Source organism: Myodes glareolus, chromosome 2 (assembly GCF_982192425.1).
Source record: "Myodes glareolus chromosome 2, mMyoGla1.1, whole genome shotgun sequence".
NCBI classification, from domain to species: Eukaryota; Metazoa; Chordata; class Mammalia; order Rodentia; family Cricetidae; genus Myodes; species Myodes glareolus.
Genome location: NC_142027.1, coordinates 98,349,221 through 98,365,616, shown reverse-complemented (window position 1 = coordinate 98,365,616; position 16,396 = coordinate 98,349,221). Strand labels below are relative to the sequence as shown.

Below are 16,396 nucleotides of genomic sequence, written 5' to 3'. Positions count from 1 at the left end.
GACATACCCCTTCAGGCCTTGGACTCCTCCAGCAGGTCCTGGTAAAACACAACTCCGTGGGACTCCTGCTCCTCTGTGCCTCCTTCACCTAGGGTTGGGACTGGCCTGGTGCTAAGCTGAACCTTAGAAAGGTCTAGTATCTCAACTTTTGCTGTCTGGAGAAATTCAGTTCCTAGTTCAACTACCATGCTTCAAAGAGGCCTCAGTTGTCCAAAGAGAGTGGATTGATGAGGACACACAATAGTGAGCATCAAGACCCTGAGCACAAACAAGCTGAGGCAGTCTAGTCACAAGTTGCTGAAGCCATTCATTCCAGCAGACACAGTAAATGTGAGGGAATGTCAACCTAAGGAGCCTTGTCAACTTGTAGAATCCTAAGCAAATCATAAAAGTGGCTGTTTTAGGGGGCTGGAGAGATGGCTCGGCGGTTAAGAGCATTGCCTTAACGTCCTGAGTTCAATTCCCAGCAACCACATGGTGGCTCACCACCATCTGTAATGAGGTCTGGTGCCCTCTTCTGGCCTGCAGACATACACACAGACAGATTATTGTATACATAATAAATAAATAAATAAATATATTTTTTTAGAGTGGCTGTTTTAAGTCAGTAAGACTAGAGAGTAGTATGTCACACAAGGGATAAATCCAAAATGCCAATCTACCTTTCGACTTCAGACAACTTAAGGTAGGAAAAAAAACCCTCTATATCTTGTGACAGGCACCAGGGAAGAATGGTTTTCTGTCCTGTAAGTCTGTGAAACATCATATTACAAGTTGGCCCTCTTAGGAAACTTGTCAGAACACTTACTTACATTCTACAAACCATTCTTACTACCCAAGAAGTCAACAGCACAGATACCAGTTATAGCCTATGTCCTTCAGAACGCATACATTAAAGCATCACCTAGATGCTTTCTCACCTAATCCATTAATAAAAATCCACAGTGTGTGCCGAGCGGTGGTGGTGCACACCTTTAATCCCAGCACTCGGGAGGCGGAGGCAGAGGCAGAGGCAGGCAGATCTCCGTGAGTTCGAGACCAGCCTGGTCTACAAGAGCTAGTTCCAGGACAGGCTCCAAAGACACAGAGAAACCCTGTCTCAAAAAACCAAAAATATCCACAGTGTGCCTAACAGAAAAACACACATAGTATGATAGTTCTTACCTATGGAAGCTCCCAGAATTAAAGATAATCTTAGAAACCTCAGGGGAAAGAAAGTGATAGAAAGCTACAGTCCTAAAAAAAAGAATAAGAAAAAAAAAAACCACCACTTAACTTAGCCTGGGACTTCCTTCAGAAGTAACAATTATATCCCAACAGTTAAAGGCAAGTCAACCAGAAGGGTGGGATCTGCCAGAGGACATATCGAATCAAGAAGCAGCCTGATATACTGCCCCAGAGTTCATGAGGTAAGCACAGCTGGATGAGGACACATCCAGGAGCTTAGACATTATTCAAAAGTTACATTTCAAAGAAGCAATGCCAAGGTCACATCATGGCTCAACAAATGCTATGTGGAAAAACAGGGGGGTTTCAAGGCGCTCCAGAGAAAGACGGAAATAAAGACTAGGAACAGGTTTAGACTTTAATGTTGGCCCTCTCTGGACTGACTCTTTAGTTCTGCCTCCTATCTGTTATACAACTTTGATTTATTGTTTAATTTTCCCAAACACCAGCTTTCTAATCTGTACAAGTGGTGAGGACATGCTCAGCTTACACACACCTGCTCTTTGTGGACAGACAAATCAAGATACTTTATCACAATGCTTCTAAGATGCATCCACTTCATAATTTAACATTTGCCAGACCAGGATACACTTTAGTGAAAAGTATGACTGGTTTCCTGACCCCAGTCTTTCTTCCTTAGTGATAGATGATGCACTGTAGGTTAAAGGAAGTATAGAGGTGGACCCACACAGCACTGCCTGAAGTGCTGGCTCCCAACTCCACAGAGCCTAGACCTCTCAGGCCTGGGAAAGCAGCCACTACACCTTCTCAATGGGAAGGACCTTAATGAAGGGCTCTTTGGGCTATGGGAATGGATCTTATCAGTTTGGCTGGCTAAAGAACTTTTCCTTTGGCACTGGCACATCAAGATAAAGATAAATTGTCAACTACCTCCAACTTCAGGTCTGTCTTTGCCTAAAGGCAGAGACAACAAATAAATTAGCATAAACCCTTAACTGTAGCAATGTTGGGCAGTGAGGTAGTTTGAATGTAACTGGCCCCATAAACTCATAGGGAGTTGCACTGTTAGGAGGTGTGGCCTTGTTGGAGTATGTCACTGTGGAGGTGGCCTTTCAGATCTCATAAACTCAAGCCACACCCAGTGTCAGTTCACTCCTGTTGCCTACAAATCAAGATGTACAATTCTCAGCTACTTCTCTGGTACTATGTCTGCCTTCACACCACCATGTCGCACCATGATGATAACAGACTAAACCTCTGAAGATGTAAGTCACTCCAATTAAATATTTTTCCTTTATAAGAGTTGCCATGTTGGGAGGGGGGAGAGGCTGGAGAGATGGCTCAGAGGTTAAAAGCACTGGCTGCTCTTCCCAGAGGTCCTGAATTCAAATTCCATTCTCAGCACCCACATGGTGGCTCACAACCATGTATAATGAAATCTGGTGCCCTCTTCTAGCCAGCAGGCATATGCCGGCAGAACACTGTATACATAAAAAAATAAACCTTAACAAAAAGAGTTGCCATAGTCATGATCTCTTCACTGCAATAGAAACCCCAAGACAACACTATCTTTTCTCAAATCAACCTGAACTAGAACACACCTGCATACCCATCACAAGCCATTTCTTCTCCAAGGATTTGCTTCCAGATCACCCCTCTTCAGCCCACACAAGACCCTACTGAATAGCCAGGCATAGAGTCACATGCCTTTAATGCCTGAACTTGGGAGGCAGAGGAAGATGGAGTGAGTTTGAGGCCAGCTGGTCAGCAGTCAGTAGCTCAGGGTTGTGATACTCTGGGTTCAGACTCTAGTGTCAACAACAAAATAAATTTTAATAAATCAATTAACCATATCCTCCTAGGCTCCCTAGTTTATTCCATTGTTCTTGGTGTCTGTCCTTACGCCAGTCTCATATGGTGTTCATTGCTATAGCTTCACTTTATTTCCATCACAAAGTATAAGATCTCCAACTTCACCCTTTTAAGGTTATTTTGCTTATTAAGAAATCCTTAGAGCCAGGCAATGGTGGCACATGCCTTGAATCCCAACACCGAGGCAGAGGCAGGCTCTGAGTTCAAGGTCAGCCTGGTGACCTTGGTCAGAGAGTGAGTTCCAGGACAGGCAGGGCTTCACAGAGAGAGAAACCCTATCTTGGGGGGAGGGGGAATCCTTAAACTTTTTAAAGAATTTTTAGAAATGGCTTTTCTCCTAGCAGAAAACACTATCAGAGTTTTGATAAGAAATGATATTAAACTTGCTATGAGTTTTTTTGTTTGGTTGGTTAGTTGGTTTTTTGGGAAGTGTTTCCCTAAGTAGCTCTGGATGATCTTGAACTCAGAGAAGGTCTGCTTCCGCATCCTAAGTGCTAGAATTACAGGTGTTCACCACCACTCCTGGCTTATCGTAGTTCTGAATTTATCAGTACTTTTTTTGAGCCAAGCTTTATTGGGCACTTGCTAAGGCAGAATGCAATGAGTGAAAGGATAGCCTTAAACTTACCCAAACTCCAATTCCCAGGACATTCACAGCATGTTTCAGGCTAATCTTCCCAGTGAGCTGTTAGACCATAAAAGCCAAGAGAGCTAGGTGTGATGTCGTGAACCTGTAGTCCTGACAAGTAGACCATTTAATGGTGAGAGTACTGTATGTCCTTGAAACTCAGGAAGTAAAAAACTTGTAAGTTTCAGCAAGTCCAGAAACTGACCAGCTAAGTAAGAACTGATGATTAAACACAAGACTCTCTCAGACCATTGACTGCAGTGAGCTACACTGAGCTATCTACAGTTCTGCAGTGAGTTAACCCTGGGTTCCAGCTTTCAGGAGCTGTCGCTCTCACTAGCACAGGCTTTTGGAAATTTGCTATCTTTCAGTCACTTCTGCTTCTGGAAGGAAACCTTCATCATGGGCTTTTAAAAAGCACCAATAAACTCACTTCTTTACCAAGATGAACTTTGATGGCATCTCCACTTTGGTCTGTTGTTGATCCCTTATCTGAGTTGGACAGATATTTCTTCACATCTCCCCAGGGATATAGCCACACAGAGCACATGGTAGAAGAGAAATGAATGTTGTAAGCTGTTCTCTGACCTTCAATGCACTCTGCGGTAAACATACATACACACTCTAAACACAAAAATTTAACAAAAATAAAATAATACACAAAAACAACAAATTGGGCCTCATTAAAAATTAGTGTATGTATATCAAGGGATACTTATTACCAATAGCATGAAAAGGCATGGGAGAAAGCATTTGTAAATGACATCTAGTACGAGATTGAAAACAAACAAAAAACAACCTCAAAAAAATGGACATAGGAAGGCTGGAAAGGTAACTCAGCAGTTAAGAGCATTTGCTGCTCTTCCAGAGGACCCAGGTTCAATTCTCAGCATTCACATGGCAGCTCACATCCATCTACAACTCTAGTTTTAGGTATCTGACACTTTCTAGTTTCTGTGGGTGGACACTTTCTGATTCCTGTGGGCACACATGTGGTGCACAGACATACAAGCAGGCAAAACACCTATACACATAAAAATAAAAAATTAAAACATTTAAAACAAAACCCGAGCAGAGGCCTAAAGAGATGGTTTGGTGGCTAAGAGCACTTGCTGTTCTTTGTGAGAACCTAAATTCAGTTCCCAGCAGCTGTCAGGCAGCTCCTAATCATCCACTGCAGGAGATCTTCATTCATACATAGCTGCACTCATGCACAGACACATACCTACACATAATTTAAAAATATTAAAAGCGACTTTTAAAAAATAAATAATAAACATGGGACTTAAATACACATTATTCCCATGAAAATATGAACTGCCAGGAAGCAGTGAACAAAAAGATGCTCATTCTCAGCAATCCTGAAATCCAATCACAACAAGGCACCTACCACGTCACTTCAGTCATAACAAAGGTTACTACTGAGCAAGCTATAAAATGACAAATATTGGCAAGGATATGGAGGAAATGGAAACTTTGTTGGGATTTCAAAAATGTTAAACATGGCAACACCACATGAAAGTATGAGAACTGATTAGAAACAGAATAACTATGATGATCCAGCAATTCTACTTTTAAATACTTACCAAAATAAGCTAAAAGCTGAGTCTTAAGAAAAAGTCAGCGTGAGTTACATTATAAAGCAAGACTGGCTCAAAATACAAACAAAAGGGAGTGCTGGAGAGATGGCTCAACAGTTGCAAGGACTGGCTGCTCTTCCAGTTTTCCTGGGTTTCAGTTCCCATCACCCACATGGAGGCTCACAGCCATGTATAATTACTTCCTAAGGGATCCAATGCCCTCCTCTAGCTTCCGAGACTATCAGGCACATAAGATGGTGTAGACATACAATCAGGCAAAAATGCCCATACATATAAAATATAATGATTTTAAAACTTTATTTAAAACAAAAAATATAACTATGCACATTCTTAAAAAGACAAACAAAAAGAATATTATCTGTGGTAAAGTACTTGCCTAGCATGCATGAAGTCCTGGTTCAACAGCCAGGATTGGAGGGAAGGTGTATGCATGTATTTATGTAAGTATGTAAGTATGTATGTATGTACGTATGTATTGAGAATTAGAATTCTTGGGGAAAAGTCACCTGTGTTAAGCATTCTACAAGGCCAACTGACTGTTAAAGAGCTAGAGTATAACAAGTTGGGAGTCAAAGTTATCTTGTGTTATATTTACCCTTAATAGCCATGTATTTCCCATCTCTGAGTGACCTAATATCCTTGTGACTAGGTAAAGAATTTTAAACTATACAGTCTCCCAGTTTCCACCAACTCAAACATCTGAGGCTTACAGGGACTTCCCATGCTTTGCTAAAACTACCTCCTTAATGTTTCTACCAATGTATTTGAAAAATGTCTTGATTTATAACTTTCTTTATTCTGTTACTATGAGAACTTAATCAAACTTTTGCCACATTGGAACATGGTATTTGGGATAACCTCAATCCACTTCCCAGGCTGTGGTATTCATGTGGCTCCAGAATAAACTCTCTTAGTCTCTTGAAAGCTGTGGTTTTGCCTTAAAGTAAGACATACTGTATATGATTTGTTATACTGACTCTCAATTATATAATACTCTATATACTATTCAGATGCAAACACATTATATAAAATGAATGATATATAATACAGATGCGGTATTCCTTATCTGAAACACTTGCAACTGTTTCAGATTCTAAGAACTCACTATTCAGACCAGGCTGGCTACAAACTCATAGTTATCAGACTGCCTCCTGGGTGCTGGTATTAGAGGTGTGCCCCACTAAGAGTCTAACTTTATATGTAAAATAAGTTCTTTTGGGAATTGGATCCAAGTCACAATAGGAGATTCATTTCTATTTCATATAGACAGTATCTTAAATCACATCCCATGGTATGGAATTTCTACATTGTGGCATCACAGTGGCACTGAAAAAAACTTTGAATTTGAAGCATCCTGGATTTAGGATTAGGGACACTCAACCTCTATATATGTACACATGCCCACATGAACTACTCTGTGACTACAAGATTATCAACTCAGTCAGATATTATCTGTTGCCTAAATCACCATACATCTTTCTAAGAGTTTCCAGCTCCCTCCTCCTCCTGTTGTGGTATAGCTATTCCCTCTGGGCATAGCATGACCATGACCATCAGGAAGCAGAGAGTTCAGTGGTAACCTAGAGAGAACACCTTGCCCCTAAAGTCACAGCAAAGTAATAAGCAAAAATATGCAGTGATGACCAGGTCAGTGATGGCAAGGTCAGCGATGAGGTCTATAGTTAGCAGCAATGGAGCTATTACAATTCTCTCACAAAAAAGAAGGGTAGAGTCGCAGATCCTACCCTGAGATTCCCCTTGAATTCCGTCCTGTCTCACAGCTGTGTGGAAGGCACTTGAGCATACAGGAAGTAGCAAGCTGAGTGAGGATGGAACAACGGTGCAGTTCTCATGTTCGTCCCTGTGCTCCTATAACCGACCTCAATAAATGCATTGTTTCATCAACCTGGACTTGTATGAAATTGTTTCTCTGGTCTATCAGTGCCCCTATCTGTGGTAAACAGATGGATGGGTGTCTTAGTGTCTTCCTAGAAATCCACACACTTCCAGTTTACCCTCAGTACCTCCCTTCCAAGAGCCTAGTCAAATCACCCCCTATGCACCCACTATTCATTTTCTGGCCTCACCTCTGGGGTTCTTAGCCTTGACACTGCTCACACCACAATGCCATCAACTCTTTTTAAAACACCAGGCAGTGCTGGTATATCTAAACTAAACTGTGCTTCCCTCATAGGGCACTTGCCACATCTCTCTCAAGCATGTTGTGGAGGCAGCCTCCTGTCTACAGGACTGGGTACAAGATAAAGTATGGTGCTAGCACCAAGACAGCTTCCAGCAATACTTATTTGAATAGGTGCTGTCCTCAGCAAGGTCCACTCCATTCAGCGACTATGCACATAAGAGTACAAAGACCAATCCCTCATAGTCTAACTTAGGAGAATTCAGCTTCATACGTACCCGCAAAAAACCATCTGTAACTATGAGAATCATTACCAACTCAATCAAACATAAACATCTCTTGCCTGGATCACCAGAAGAGCTTCCTAAGAGTCTCTCAGCTCCCACTTCCTCCTGTTGTGGTATAGCTACTTCCTCCTCACAAAGCCACCCGTGGCTCTCGCTCTGCCTCCATTTCAAGTAACCATCTGTTCGTAACACCTTTCAAATTCACACTTGTGTGATTCCCAAGAGTGCTCCCCAATAATCCTCCCATGTACAAAACTCTCAGGCAGGCAACTTTTGTAGCAAAGTATTTGCCCAAATATTAGCCTCTTACTCAGGCTTTTCTCAAAGCATGTTTTATTTATAATCTTCCTACTCGAGGTGGTAACAGTAGCACATATATGTAGTCCCAGAAATGTGGGAGGCAGGAGGAGGATCTCTTGAATTTAAAGCTAGAATTCTCCTATGCACATCTCTCCTTAGTGTTGCTTTTGTCCCTTTATCTGTTGTTCCTCTCCACACTGACCTACCTGCTCCCTGTTGATGGCTCTTGCTCAGGATGTCTCTGCTCTCTGGCTTTTCCTGCAATGCTGTTGTCCTTGTCATTTTTCACACAACATACTTGTTATCATCAAACTTGCCAGGCAGACACTGATGGTTTTCCACCCTTCTTTTAGTACACAGTAGTCATCACTTGCTAAGCGACTACTCTGGAAGTCCTCTCCCTATACCATCTCTTTCCTGTGAACAAGATACCCATCCCAGGCTCTCTGGATGGATGACTTCAGTCTGGGATGCTGTTTAGTTTCCTACTGTTTCTACCTCTTTGCCCACTCCCTGACACACAGTTAGCCCTTGGTATTTGTCAAAAGGGTAGATTTATTATATTCTCTGTAGGATGATCTTTGGAAAGTGCCATAGACCTGGCGTCTGCTCCAACAAAGTCTATGTTTGGTCCTTAAAGGAGACTTACTGTCCCTTTTGTCTATTCCTCACTAAGTGTGCTGATTCCCAGAGAAGTCTCCCTATAAACTTAGTCTGTCTTATATTGGTTAATACATCAAGCAGCTGTTAATTTTAGGAACAAGTTTTGACCTAAATGGGTCTTCTTTTTGCCAGGGGAGAGGTGACTGTCAGTCATTTGCTATCTGCTCTATTTACTCATTTCCCTTCTTAAAATAAAACATAACCCAGCTTTAGGGTTCTTATACTATAGATAAGAACCCTATATGTGAGGGTCACAAAAAAATTTAGCAACAACAAAAGGTTTCCAATAGCACAATGATCAAAAACTAAAGATCAAACCTGTAGGGTTCTGAGTATTTCCGGCAGTTCTTGCCTATGTTCCCCTGCACAACATCACTGCAGTCTCGGTTCTAAACATACAATATGCACACTTCTCACTATTCATGCGATCACAAAGCAGTACCCTTGAAACAGCTCAGATTCAAGATTATTCTGTTAGGAACCATTCTTTTACTATGCAGACAATGTTTTTGGCTTATAGAAAAATACTAGTTTGGACAATTGTATTAGAATGCTTGACTTTAAAGTTGCTATTTGAATTACTGATTTCAATTTCACAAGAAACCATTTAATTAGTTTGGGCTTAGAATTAGAACAATTCCTAAAATGTCCCTAAAGAAACTTCTGCCACTTTGCATTATGTGTATATAGGAAGTGGTTTTCAGCACTGAAAATTATAAAATCAAACTATCAATTCTGAAAAAGGTCAAAGATTCTTTACATCACACAGGATCAACTGCTGAGCTGATTCAATTCTTCATTTAAAAATAGGCAAACATATATCTCAACAGTATGTAGATTTGCTTATCTTCAATAAATGATAAAATTATATATCAAAAAATTGTTTTAAAGTAAAATTTATTTTTAATCAGTATATGATTGACTTGTATGCCTCTTTTATATACTTACACAGACAAAAAATTTTGGGTGAAAAGTGGTCGAGAGTGGAAAAGCTGACAAGTGTGATGGCACATACGTTTAACTCCAGCACTTGGGAGGCAGAGACAGGCAAATCTGAGTTCAGGTCCAGTCTGGTCTACAAAACAAGTTCCAAAACATTATGAAACCCTGTCTTGAAAAACAAAATCAAATCAAACCAAAAAAGTGGAATAGTATAAATCCTAACAGGGCCCATGGCTCAGAGGGCAAAGACACAGGCCTGAGTTTGATCTTTCACTCCCACAAGGTGGCAGGAGAGAATTGACTCTGAAGAGTTCTCCTTGACTTCCACACCCACAATGTGCCTGTGAGCTCTTGCTTTCTCTCTCTCTTTCCCCCACACGAAAACAGATACAGAAACAAATAAAATTTAAGAAGCCCTGACAAAAATCAATTCCTTAGGTAGAAGCTTAGACAAACGTTTCCTTATCACTGGAAGCCCCAGCAGACTCCATCTGATCTATAGATCTATAAGATCTATAAAATCTGATCTATAGGAACACAGCTAGTCCGGGCAGTGATGGTACATGCCTTTAATCCCAGCACTCAGGGAAGCAGAGGCAGGCGGATCTCTGTGAATTTGAGGCCAGACTGGTTGACAAAGTGAGTTCCAGGACAGCCAGAGATACACAGAGAAACCCTGTCTCGAGAAACAAAAACAAAAATAAAACAAAACAAAACAAAAAAAAAAAAAGACACAGCTAGGACAAACAAGAGGTAAGTCAAGGGTAGTGGCCACCCACCCACCAGGTACCTTTCATCCCCTTCTTTCAGGATCCAGCACACATAAGTGTTTACTAATAGATGAATACTGTAGTGTATGCCAGGAACCGCTTGCAGCTTTGGCAATAAAACACGAGCCAAGACAAAGTGTATGCCTTCCAGGAGCTAACTCTCTGTAGGCAGTCTCCAATGGGTTTCAATTTTATTTTACTCAAAGTATCTATCTCTACCCATATAAATCAGTAGTCAATAGTAACTGGGGCAAAAGAAGTCATATAACCTAGAAGGTCCAATCAGGTTAACAGGGAAGACTCAGGGCCAAAGCTGGAGCGCAGGTTCTCTGTAGCATGATTAATAAAAACCCAGAAACAAAAACTGGGGTTCAACCTGAAGGTCAGAAAAGCAAAGCAGCCAGCCACTGGCTCTTACCCCTATCTCAGTTTGAAATGGCTATTCTGTCTCCAGGAATCTCAGAATGAGACTGTGTGTGAGAGCTGTCTCTGCCCATTTTATACTCCTCTCTAGTGCTGGGATTAAAGGCGTGTACCACTACCATCCAGTTTCTATGGCAAACTAGTGTGGTTCCTGGGATTAAATTCAAGGTGTGTATCACCACTGCCTGGTCTGTAAGGCTGATCAGTGCTGTTTTACTCTCTGATCTTCAGGCAAGCTTTATTTACTAAAATACAAGTGAAATATCATTACAGTCCTCCCTCCTCCTCCTCCCAGAAAACAGCTTTGATTCCTCCATGACTAGAGAATTCTCAAAAACCAAATGCTAGAGAAGTTTCTCCAAGCAACTCAAATGAAATCTAGGTCGGAAGTACCAAGGTACCAAGAGACTACAAAAATAGCCACAGAACAATGACCTCCAAGCATAATATTCCTTGTTCCAAGTGCCACTTAGTGTCTGAAAGCTGTCCTTCTGAAGAAGAAAATGGTTTCCAAGCTCTCCAGGAAGACAGAGGTGGTCAGAATCAGCACAAGACCATTACTTGGCAAGGTAGAAAGAAGAATCCTGATCTGGTCTAGGTAGGATTACCAACTCATTTCCTTCATCTCTTCTATCATCTTGGAGAAGGCTGCAGAACTCAGTCAGTTTGTACTGCTACATGTTTTCTGTCTGATGCAAGTTACTCCAAATCTTAAGACTGTTTCACTAGCTCACATGACAAGTCCTAGAATAGGTCTACTTCTCTGAGTTTATTAATGTAAATTTATCAACTTAAAGAATTAAGTACCTCCATCTTCCCCTCGTCATCCTCAGTTTGAGCATGTCCTTTTGGTTACAAACTAGCTGCCACATTCAGACCCAGTGAAGTCATGCAGAAGTTGGATCCAAAAGCCCCCAGCAAATATCTTGCTAGCTAGAAGTATTACATGGTAGTAATTTTAAAAGTCCTTGGCACTCACGGGTATACCAGGTTAGGAGCATTAGCACACATGCCCTGACCTAGAGATTGTCCTGCAGAAAAAGTCGGGCAGAAAACAAGGGAATCCTGGGGTTCTGTTAGCAAAGAAGAGAACAGGCCAGAGGATCAGCAGTACCCCCTTCCCACTATTTAATAGCCCCACCCAGTCCTCTGGGTGATGTTGCTGATCTTATTGAAAACATAAAATGTGCTTGCATCCATTTTAGGTCCCCAGGGCTTAGTCCAGCTCTGTGTCATTTGCTAGGCCTCTCCAAGTCTATAAGCAAATACTGAAAGTAATTAGGTTACACTAGCAGCATCTGGGTAACTTGTGGGGTCAAAGCAGACACAGTATGCACCTTTTCCATGGACACCCACAAGACCCAAGATTGGGACAATAACACCAGGTCCTCCACTGACTACCCAGGTGTGCCTCCCAGCTGTATAACTATGAATCTCCTTATAAAGTTTAAAGTATATTTTCAACCACTTATTAGGTTAGAATTCTAAAATGAAAAATAAACACTACACACACACACTACACACACACACACACACGAGAAAGGATCTCAATCTTAAACCAAGGCTGGTCTCAAACTCATTGCAATCCTGCCTCCTTGGTGCTGGATTTACAGTCAAAAGCCACATATACAGTTATTTCAATAAATGTTTAAGAGGCTGAAAGCAGGGGCTCAGTTGGTAAGGTGCTTGCCATGCCAGCACAAGGGCCTGATACCTACATTAAATACCTGATACCTTCTGTCACTGGTACCTACATAAAAGGTCAGGTGTCACACCATACCAGTAATCCCAGCACTTGGGAGGCAAAGACAGGAATGTCTTGGGGGGATGGGGGGGGGCACTGGCTAGTCAGTCTAAAGACTAAAGGATGAGCTCCAGTTCAGTAAGAAACACTGTCTCAAAAAGGGAGAGCGCAGCAGAAGAAACTCAACATTGACCTCCGACATACATGTGCATGCACATGCTCACAAACATACAAATAATAAGCAAACAAACAAATATGTAAATGTTCGAGAGAATTCCACGGGGGGGGGGGGGTCTCAGGAAATGGCTCAGTGAGTAAAAAGAGTTTGCTACACAAACATGAGGACCTAAGTTCAAATCCCTAGCACCCATCTAAAAACCCAAAAGGTCCACTCATCCACCTGTAACTCCAGCTTGGGAGTGATGGGCAAGAAGGGTAATCACTGTGACTTCCTGGCTGACAGAGTAGCTCTAGACTCAGAGCAACTCAGAGTTGCTCAGGGATATAAGCAACAGAGTGGTGATAAAGCAGCATGCTTGACATCCTCTCCCAGCCTCCAAATGTGTGCCAGCATATGCACTGGCACATACCTGTGCACCTACACAAACACACAAAAGACACCACTGCCCATCTCTTATCTAGAGTCTTTCTCCAGAACACTTAAGAAATGAGCTCAAAAAATGATATGAATCTACATTACATGCATGTAATGGCTAAATACCATTAATTCTTCCTACACTGAGGTATCTACAGTGCCTCAACATCTTTCTCAACTCGTCACCCCTGATCTTTCATCCCTCTCTCAAAAAACAAAGTCACAGTTCCACCCATCCCCCAGGCACATCTTCTTTCCCTCCTCAGTTTACCTTCTTCAGTAGTCTCTGTGTCTCCTAGATGTTTGGGACTTTGATCCTGACTGTCCAAGAACAACTCATCTACATAGTGTAAACACATGTGGACATAATCCCTTCTTTAACTCACTCTTTCTGCCTCAGCCTCCCCAAAAAACTATAATTATAGGTGTGTGCCACAACGGGGGGAGAGGGGGGGATTTTTCAAGACAGGGTTTCACTGTAGCTTTGGAGCCTGTCCTGGAACTAGTTCTTGTAGACAAGGCTGGCCTCAAACTCGGAGATCTACCTGCCTCTGTCTCCCAGATTAAAGGCGTGTGCCACCACCACCCAGTCCAATACATAATCTTAACCTTACTCAGAAATGAAACTTATTTTGGCAGTGATTAAAGTAAACTATATGGCCAAATATGATAGTGCATGCCTTTAATCTCAGCACTTGAAAAACAGAGGCAGGAGGATCTCTGTGAGTTCTAGGATAGTCAGGGCTACCTTGTCTCAAAATAAATAAAATCTAGTCAATAGGATTACATCTCAAAACTGTATTCGTGGAAAGTGTACTGCATATAACATCAATATAAACAACAGATACTGTTATTGTACATCATACTTTAGGGGCAATCATTTATATTGAGTACAAACTGAAGAAATATGTCTTTTTTACATGATTTTACCAAGGCCTAGAATTAGTAAATTTAAAGAATCTTTTAACTAGTAAACGATGTTATCTTGAATTGTGTCTAAATCCACATGCAAAGCAAAATTCACTGCAAAAATGACAATGTCAAAATTTACTAACATGCTAATAACCATAGGCCAAAACATCTCAAGTGGAGGTGATCTGGGCTAACAAGTAGACATCAGAAATGTCAGATATTTTTGGTTAAGGGCAGTTATGGTGGTGGACGATGCTAACATGTAAGTAAGGATCACACAATACATAGGATAGCCCTTAAAACAGTTGTGTGACAAAAACATCAATCATTATGTGAGATACTATGTGAGAGGTTTCTCTAGTACTGGACCACAAAAATGAAGACCAACACTTATCTCTCTGTCTTTAACCTCTTCAAGTTACCTTGTCTAAATGGATACCCTGTCATCTTTTGCTCTCTTCAGCTCTCTTTTCCTCCCCTCTCTGAACTCTCAGGTCCCAGAGAAAAGTATGTTCATGCTGTATAGAGAGGCAGGAAACTAGACTGCTGAATAAGAAAGACAGGAAATATAAGCACGCATCGCCTCCAATGCAGTGGGGCCCTTCGTTCTAAGGAAACTGATTTTACTATCTACTACCATTCAGGGTCTGGCTAGCAAGCAGCTTTCATTACTACTGCCATCTTTAAAGGTTGGCTTAGTAGTGACTCACAACAGCATCCTCTCCAAGACAGAGGCGACTGAAAGAGGGAGGGTGCTTTTAGATTTTAAAAGAACAGAAATTTGCTTAAGTCTCAACATTTTTATCATTAATAAATAAATATTTTTAATTAAAAAATCATACAATGTATTTTGGTAATATTCTTTCCACTCCCCATCCCTTAGATCTCTAATGCGCTTTCTAGGCTGAGAACTTTAATGTCTCTGTTCTTAGTTGAACTTCACAATGATACTGTGAAGTGCAGAGAGCACCACTCTCCTTGCTTGTGATCCAAAAAAAAAAAAACAAAACAGATGTTTGGCTGTAGGAGTGAAAAGCTTCCCGAACCAAATGCAAAATGAAAAGACCACGTGGATTTTTAAAAAAGAAATATGCATCTATTCCTCTTGCTTTACAAAAAGAAAAAAGAAAACTGTAGCTCCCTCTAGATGTACTACAAAGTAGAAACGAGGAACAAGACAGTATCGGGGAGACTCTTCCCGCTTTAGGTAGAGAGTGGCCGCTTCCCACTGCGTCCTTCGGATGCTTCCAGAGACTAAGTACTAACAGCTGGCGGAGGGCTCTAGCTCTTCTTCGCTAGGCAGGGCAAGTAGTTCTCCACAAAGCTCGATGCCACCGGCTGCTTTGCATCAGCCACCTTGACCAGGATGTGTGAGCCCGTTCTTTAAAGTCACTACCACACATCCAAAGTCGCTCGTCTCCTAGAACAACCTGTGCACTACTGGCCCCGATCTTAGTCACGCTGAAGCCCTGACCCTGCATTAAATGTGGTTCCTTCGTGGCCCTCCAAAGAACCCTGCGCCCAGGCCCTTCCCAGGACCTCAAGAGCCCGAGTGGGGGCACTGTCACCAGCTCCAGGCCTCAGAAGCGGTAGTGCAGTCAGTCTCTCATGCAGAGTCTATATCTCCAAAAAGCCACCGAAAGGCCACAAGGGGGATGTCGCCCCAGTTTCATACTCACTACAACCATCTGAGCACATATTGGACGGAGAAGCCGGGTGGCAGCACCAGGCCGGTACCCAGGCTGGCTCACAGAAGCCAGGCGCCTGGCACTCCAGACTAGGGGTGGGCGGCGCAGGACTCAGCGCCATGCCTGGGGCGAAGGCGGACTTGGCCGCAACCAGCCCAAAGCACGTGCCCGGGCTCGCCGGTATCCCGGGGCCGAGGACAAAGTCTGCTCCCGCCCGCTCTGCAGCTCCAGCACCCGGCACCGGAGTCCGGGCAAGGCGAGCAGGGCTTGCGCACGCCGCAAGCCAACTCCAGACCCCACCCCGATGCAGGCTCGGCAGCCCACGACTCCTGCGCGCACTCACCATTGTGGTTGACCCAGGTTGGCTTCAAGAGCTTCATTGTTCGGCCGCCGCCGGGCTGAGGCCAGAACCGTGTCCCTCAGCGCGCCTGGGCCATGGAGCCGCCGCCGCTTCCTCCCGCGCCGCCCGCCCTCCGGCCGCCGCCCACCCTTCCCCTCAGCGCCGCCGCGCCATCGCCGGCCCGCGCCCCCAGCCGCCGCCACAGCCGCCTCCTGCGCTCGGCCGCCGCCGCCGCCGCCACAGCCGCATCCCCTGCGCCGCTCCTCCTCCGGCGGCTCCGGGGCAACGCCGGAAGTCACGGCG

The 16,396-nt window shown here is 43.0% G+C and overlaps 1 protein-coding gene across 1 annotated transcript in view; it reads right to left on the bottom strand.

The window, feature by feature from the left end:
* The window catches only part of Hira (histone cell cycle regulator), a 92,699-nt gene extending 76,448 nt beyond the window's left edge, over nucleotides 1-16,251 (bottom strand). Inside the window, exon 1 of the mRNA XM_048452270.3 lies at nucleotides 16,097-16,251. Coding sequence (XP_048308227.3) covers nucleotides 16,097-16,133 — 37 coding nt within the window. The 5' untranslated portion in view covers nucleotides 16,134-16,251. The remainder of the gene's footprint in view (nucleotides 1-16,096) is intronic.
* Between the last annotated feature and the right edge of the window lie 145 nt (nucleotides 16,252-16,396).